Source organism: Nesoenas mayeri, assembly GCF_963082525.1.
Source record: "Nesoenas mayeri genome assembly, chromosome: 16".
NCBI classification, from domain to species: domain Eukaryota; kingdom Metazoa; phylum Chordata; class Aves; order Columbiformes; family Columbidae; genus Nesoenas; species Nesoenas mayeri.
In genome coordinates this window covers 15,269,748-15,277,121 of record NC_137562.1, presented here as the reverse complement: position 1 = coordinate 15,277,121, position 7,374 = coordinate 15,269,748, and the positions used below count along the sequence as shown (strand labels likewise).

The 7,374-nt window shown below is 51.1% G+C and overlaps 1 protein-coding gene across 1 annotated transcript; it reads right to left on the bottom strand.

Annotated features, from left to right (window-relative positions):
• Window positions 1–2,997: 2,997 nt before the first annotated feature.
• Window positions 2,998–6,919, bottom strand: LOC308046718 (perilipin-3-like; the record flags this gene model as incomplete). The annotated part of the gene is made up of 7 exons (XM_080354718.1): window positions 2,998–3,408; window positions 3,545–3,673; window positions 3,808–4,007; window positions 4,564–4,819; window positions 5,062–5,144; window positions 5,944–6,139; window positions 6,860–6,919. 7 exons carry the CDS (start codon window positions 6,917–6,919, stop codon window positions 2,998–3,000), a joined length of 1,335 nt encoding a protein of 444 aa, XP_080210844.1.
• Between the last annotated feature and the right edge of the window lie 455 nt (window positions 6,920–7,374).

Genomic DNA, 7,374 nt, shown 5'->3' with positions numbered 1-7,374 from the left:
ACCCTTGTTTTATTCCAGAAGTATCCATGCTCCTCTGCACCTCCTTCAGGTTAGTGGGACCTGTATTAATGCGTTGCAGGGAGGGAGCCGACTTGGGAAATACCTGAAAGCGGTGGCTGAGCCTTCTCAGCTTTGATAGGTGCCTGTGCCACGCTTCTCCAGGAGCTGCCACCACCAACTGAGCTCCAGACCATCTGTCCTGCTCCAGAGTCACAGTTGAGCAGCTCACGAGTCCCGGGAGCGGCACCAGGTCAGGATGCGGTTCTGTGACTTGTGCTGGAGCAAACGTTTGTGCACCAGCACCCGGTGTGAGCGGGACCTGCCAAGCACAGAACCACGCTCTGTTCCTGCTGCTCTGCAACTGCTCTCTGCCAAGATACCAAGGGATCACAAGGAGCTGATCCTGCCCCTCTGCCCCACTCTGGTGAGACCCCCTGCAGTGCTGGTCCAGCTCTGGGTCCTCAGCACAGGACACTCATGGACCTGCTGCAGAGGGGCCAGAGAAGCCACAGAAATGCCAAATTTCTGGACCAGGCTGGACCAGCTCTGCTGGGGACAGGCTGAGAGAGCTGGGGGATTCAGATGGGGAAGAGAAGCTCCAGGGAGACATTACAAGCCCTAGAATAGCTTTTTTCTGTTCCACAAAATCACAGGTGTTTCCAATCAGTTTCTTACAGGGTAAACACTTCACTTGTTTTGTAATTTGTTTGGTAAACCTTGTATTTTCAGCAATAATTATCCCATCAAGGCAGCTAAATGAAGATGGCATTTAAAGTGACCTTCAGCGTACAGCTGCAGAACCATGGCCGTGGAGCGGGGAGGGGGCAGCACATCACTGTGAACACCCCAGCCAGATGTTCCTCCAGAAACCAGCCAGTGCTGGCAGACACGTGTTCTAGTGAGGACAGCACGAGCACCACCGAACTGTCTGATCTCTCTGCTGGGGAAGGACCACTGTGAGATGTTGGCATTTTCCCAAATAGGAGAGCTCAGGAGGTCTCTTGTCCTAGGGAATTGTCTTGCAGAACAAGCTATGTGATGATATCACTTGCAGGATGGTCCATACGAGAGTGGTTATATGCAGTGTACATCTCCTGCAAAGGAGTATGTTTTTCTCCAATGGTTACTTGGCAAAGATAAGAGGTTATTTTGCCTTGCACCGAGACACCCAGTGAGACAACTTGATAAGGGTCTTTGCACACCGTGCCCTTAAACAGAGGAGCCTCTAACTCCTGCCCATCCAGTTCCTCTCCTGTCCTCCAGTCATCTCCACCCTGCCCAAGCTCTGGTCACACTGAACCCCTCTCTGTGCAGCTTTTCTCCTTTAATCACCCAGATGCTCAGATTCCCCCTTCTCCTCCGTACTCCTTGAATTCTCATCTTTAATCCCAAACCACTATTTTTCCACCCATCTTCTCACCTGTGCTCTAGTTGTCCCCAGCACTCCTGGTGTCCCCTCCTCCAGCCCTCTCATGCTTTCCCATTCCCCCTCTACACTCTTCCCTTACTTGCTGTTTCTTGCCCTCAATTAGCTATCCCAGCTAATTGCCTTTAACAGCTCCCATGGCACCATTCCTTCCCCTCTGGAGACACAGGACAGGGCACATGGGGAGAGACAGGCGGCATCTGCCCACCCAGCAGCCTCCTGCACTGAGCTCCCGTCAGAGTTTATGAAGCAAGCTTAGCACAAACAGACAGAAAGCAAGCGTCAGTAGTGAGGATGGCATAAAATCCAGCCGTGTCAGCAGTCAGCTTGTTAATTACCCTCCGCATCACCTCCCCTCCAAATTCACTGCTGGAGAACCTCAAGCCACTGCTGAATCTAAATAAATATGGGAATCAGGGGGGAGACAGGGAAGTCAATACTGCAAACTAACTGCTTCTGCAAATGGATTTTCATTACCACAGAGGGAGGCACCGGTGTCCAGAAAGCACCACAACAAGGGTAATTAGTTGCTGGCAGTGCTCTGTATTCACAGAAGGCACTTTGCCTTGTTTGCAGCAGTAAAGGGCAGCTGAGCTATCGATCAGGTCAGGCACCTGTCGCTCCTGGAGGCTTCAGGGGTTTTAACAAGCCACACAAAGATCACATTGGAATTGTCACAAGTTTAGACTTGGTTTGTAAGGCACTGTGAAGCAGATTTATTGACCCCCTTCCCTCCTCTGCCATCCACAGGGCACAGAGGGAAGAGAACGCTGTCCAGTGCTGCCAGGACCTGCCAGAAGAGCCTCCAAAGGAAGAGCTGAGTGCTGACACCGGCAGAGATTTCAGCTGGAAAAGCATCTGTGTGCTTCAGCTGGGAGCACAAGTCACTGCAAAGTGCTGCTACTGAAAGCACCTTTGCCCTTCTCTAGGAAAAAAAAGCCCATTTTCAGCTGCTCCTAAACTAAACCATCTTACATGAGCCTCCCACCCTGCCCCGCTGGGCACGGCCAAAGCAGAGCATGGGCCGTCCCTCCGGGCACTGTCCCAGCAACAAGGGCTGGATAAGAAGAGTACAGTTCACACAGCTCTTGAGCAATACTCACTCTTGTGGCCTTTCTCCAAGAGACAATAGGCAGTAAGTAGTTTTGCATGCAGTGGTTTTATTTTAAGCAGTTGTGATCTGGTACAAGCAGCGTCTAGGAAGGTAATTCTTTACATTTTATACTAGCCAAGAGTTTAAAACCAACAGCAGTAATTGTGTTGAATAGGGGTAGTGCCTGGGTACACTAATGGACATACCATAGACAGCTTGCTCAGGAGGTGGGAGCATTGCAGAGCTTCAGCTCTGTTGTCCTGGCCCAGAGCTCAGCCACCATTCCTGAAGGCAGCTATGAGCACTTAGTCACCCTGCTACTTTCACCACCTTCCTTCAAAGATCCTAAGGATTTACTCATCAGTACCCAGTAGCCATGATGAGAGCTCCATCCTCAAGTGGAGAGGGAAGCTACAGAAAGCAAAGACCAAGCCCTCACCAGTTATGCCACGCAGCCCTGTGCTCACCACCTTATCCTTTACATGAGGGTAGTGGAAGCTTGATGATCCCCTGCCCCTGCTGTTTCTGCATCTCTCTCCCGCAAGGGTTCCTCCTCCTGTGAGGTTTTCCCCTCCTCCCTGGGGGAGAAGGGTCCCACCAGCCAGAGCAGAGGCGTGTTGTTCTTCAGGTAGTCCAGCAGCTCCCCCATGCACTCCTGGATCACAGACAGCCTCCTCTGGCTTTGGGTCAGGACACTGCTGGACAGGTCCTGAAAGGAGCTTGCTGCTGAGAAAGAAGCATGCAGCTCCTCTACGGCACCAAGAGATTGTTTCACCTTATCCTGAAGGCTCAAGGGAAGGCCTTGAATTGCAGACACTATCTTGCAGCAGGTGAGTTGCAGCTGCTTTGTGATACTGCATGCCATGAGCAGGGCCAGAGACTCCATCTCCTGGGAGGAGGCAGGAAGGACAAGATCAAGGGAGTGAGTTACTTAAAGAAAAAAAAAAATATATATTTTTATATATATATATATATATATGTCAGGAGGATGCCCAGAGCCCTTATCTTCCCTCCCCAGGAGGTACCTCTGGCTCTGCAGAGCTTTCATCTCCACTCTCCTTGGCACACTTCCTACTCCACTCCAGCCACATCTGGTGCAGTTTCTCCTGCCTCGCCTGAAGCTTTTGATTAAATCCTTGCTTAAACACTTCAATCTGTGTCAGGGGAAGATCAGAGCATCAGGCAAACAGATCTGCTGGTGACCAGCACAGCTCTTTATCATAGCAACGAAGCTGAGACCAAGCCAGCAGTTTGGTCCCCTCCTTCCAGGGAATGGAGCTCTACCTACCAGTCCAATGACCCAGTGAAGCTGTGCAAGGGCCTCCTGCATGCCCTGCCACACCCGCTTCATTTTCTCTGTTGAGTGCAGGTAGGCAAGTTGGCGGAGTTCATCAGAGAGGGAGCCCAGCCGCACAAAGTACCTCCTCTTCTGCTGCTGCTGCTCCACAGACATCATGTCTGCACCCTCTTCAGATGCTGCCAGTTTGGCTGAGGAAAAAAAGATGGTGTCCGCAAGCATCTGACCAGGGATGCTTACCACACAGTAAAAATGTGTCAGGAGACCTTGGATTAGGAGCCAGGCAGCCTCCAACACAGCACTTCCCATGAGCCCCATTCCAGAGTAATGGGGTGAGGAATGGGACTGACCATCCCCAGTGTAGTGGCTCCCATTACAAACAGAACCATAGAACAGTTTGGGGTGAAGGGACCTCCCCAGCTCCCCCAGTGCCCCCCCTGCCACGAGCAGGGACATCTGCACCAGCTCAGGTTGCTCAGAGCCCCGTCCAGCCTGGCCTGGGATGTCTCCAGGGATGGTTCATCCACCACCTCTCTGGCCAACCTGGGCCAGGCTCTCATCACCCTCAGGGACAACAATTTCTTCCTCATGTCCAGCCTGAATCTCCCTCCTTTAGTTTAAAACCATCACCCCTTGTCCTGTCATAAAATGCCCTTCTAAAAAGTCTGTTCCCCATCTTTCTTATCAGCTCCTTTAAAGTACAGAAAGGCCTCAATAAGGTCTCCCCAGACATATGCTGTTCCTTACCTAGTTCCTCATTCCCAATGGGGAGAGAGCTGTCTTCTGTGCTCTCCGGCACAGCTTCTGCTGCACTTACAGCTCTCTGGCTCATTCTGGAGTCCATGACCATCCCCATACTGCTGGTCACTGCAGCTCTGGCAGCCTCCACACCACTCTGAAGAGTCTCCTTGGTTACATCCATCACCTCTGTCACTTTGCTGCTCACAGCATCCTTCGCATCAGCCACTCTGGATGACACCAGCTCTTTTGTGTCCGAGATAATCTGTGAAAGAGGAGACGCTTGTCGGATAAGGGATTGGGTCATGTACTACACCACAATTCCAAAACACACCAGGAGGACAATTAGCATGATGCCTGCTAAGTATTTCCTCCTGTAGGAGCTTGCACTGTGTACCTAGGAGTAGTTTGCTCCTCATACAAGAGCTTACTTCACTCCCAGGGTCAGAAACACTGCAAAACCAGGACCCTCTGCCAGCCAGGAACTGTGCAGCCTTTGATTCTTACCTGTTCCACTGGCTTCTGAAGGAGTGGGAGCTTTTCCCCTAGCTTATCCAAACCCTTGGAGGCACAATCACTTGCTGCAGCAACTGGGAGGGAAAACAAGTACTGTCAAAACTTGTTTTTCTGCAGTGCCATCAAGTTCTCCATTCCTGAGCAAGCTGCTCTGCAGGGACCCCGATGAAGGGCTCCATCCAGACCGCCAGCTCAGGTGTTATAAGCTGATTTTGTAGAGCAACTTGTCTTGGTCTCCTTGTAGATCTGTTCACTTTGACAGCAGCCAAATTCCACTTGTACACACCCCTTCATGGGACCCCCTTCCACAGCTTCTTGAGCTTTTGACCAAATAGATGCATAAGCCCTTATCTCCGCCCAAGCCTCCACATCCTAAGGACCTGGGATCACATCACAACTGATAGTAGGGGGATGCCCACTCTGGGCTTAGAGTGAGCTCAGGCCCCCTCACATAGGCTGCTTTGTCAGACACGTGTCATTAAGAATAACCCCTCTCTCTCCAGGAGTTTAGAGCTTCTTCTCAGATGCCACAGGCATGTTATTTAAGGGCCATGGCAAACAAGACCTTTAGATGTAACAGTCCTCCAAGATAAAGCTTTTTCGTGTCACTCATCAGAATCCACCTATAATAATCTGCCACCCAATACTTTGGACCTTGCAAGATCAGTTTTTGGGAACTCAATATCAGAGTCAAGTCCTGGTCCTCCATCACACCACTCAGACTAGGGCTCCCCTTTTTAGCCTTACTTATAAGCCAGGAATTGTCACTTTAATATGTTGATAGAGGTGCATTTCCACATCCTAGGACCCCTTTCTGGAGAGAACCAGAGAACCCCTCCCAGGCCGGCGCAGAGCTGCCCTTGCAGGGGTTACCACGGGGCTCCAGCGGGGTCAGGAGGGGCTGCGCGCAGCTGGCCGCGGCTGCCGTCACGCTCCTCGCTCCTCTCTCTGCGGCATCGCACACGGATCTGACATAGGGGTGGCTCTCCTTAGCGGAGGCATAAACCATGGAAACCACGTCACGGGCAGAGCTGACCAAGGTCAGGGTGGCCACCTGATCCACTGCATCCTAGAGGACAGAAAGAAGAAAAAAAAGCCATGAAGCTTTCGCATATGACCCTGAGCTTCCTATGCTGTTTTGCCCCAAAACATCCTGTTTTGTTTGGCTGTTCAAGTCACCTAGTCTGGTTGATGAAGCAAGGCTTGCCTTGCTTGGACACTTGCTTGTGAAACAAGCTGTGGAGCACTGACACTCATGGTTGGTCTATTCTAGAAAGATCTTCCTCTAGCACAATGTTACCCAAGGGCCAGCTGAGTCTGTGGGCAACTTCAACACTTGTGTACTCATGTCCAGCTCTAATTCATTTGATATGGCTACTTAACAAGCCAATACTCCAGGAAAAGCTTCATCAGACAGGACAAAGTTGCTTTTAAACTGGCAGACTTGACTTTGCAAGATGTATGGTGCCGGGAGCAAAGCAGGCGCAGCAGGTTTCCTGGGAGCCCTTCCATAGAAGCATCACCTGCAGAAAACCAGGATCTTGACTACAGAGTTAGAAATACATCTTTCCTAGCCAAGAACCAGCCTATTTTCTTGGCCTAGGAGGTTACTCAGAGTCTTCAGTCTACTCTTTTGTCTGTGCTGCCACCCACATTTCCAGAGAAGCTGCAGGGCACAGAGGCAACACCCCCCTCCATTTGTGGGGCTGAGCTCCGCAGCTGGGTGACATCCTCATCCTCACACACACCCAGGAGCGGCCCCTCAGTACATCTGACACGAGGCACCTACCTGCTGCTCCTCCTCGGATCGCCGGGCAGCCTCCTCTTTGTCAGGCAGAGTAGAGGCCATTGCAGCTGAAATGCAATTAGCACCATGGGTTTAGGAAGAGAAGGAGACAAGACAGCCATTGAGCCTCCAGAGGGATTCCCCTTCCCAGGGGACACTTCCCTCCGGCCTCATTAAAGGGACATGTTCCTTCACTACTCATTAAGGGAAGATCCCCAAAACATGCTTCTCCCCGTTACAGAAGGAACAGAACTGTGCTGCTTGCAAAGCCACCGCATATTTAGGTTTCATATAGGTTTATCATAATCAGAGGAATGATGAGAAACAAGTCTTCTCTCACTGAGCAGAGCTCTTGCCAGAGAGATCATAGTGCTTATTCTCAATGTACTTAGAAGAGGTAGCAGGTATTTCCTTCCTCCCCACCAAGGCTTCAAGGAAGTCTTGCATCGGGAGGTAGTAACTGCAGAACTGGAAAAGATAAACCAAACCATGTGAAGAAGCTGCTCTGTTAGCACAGC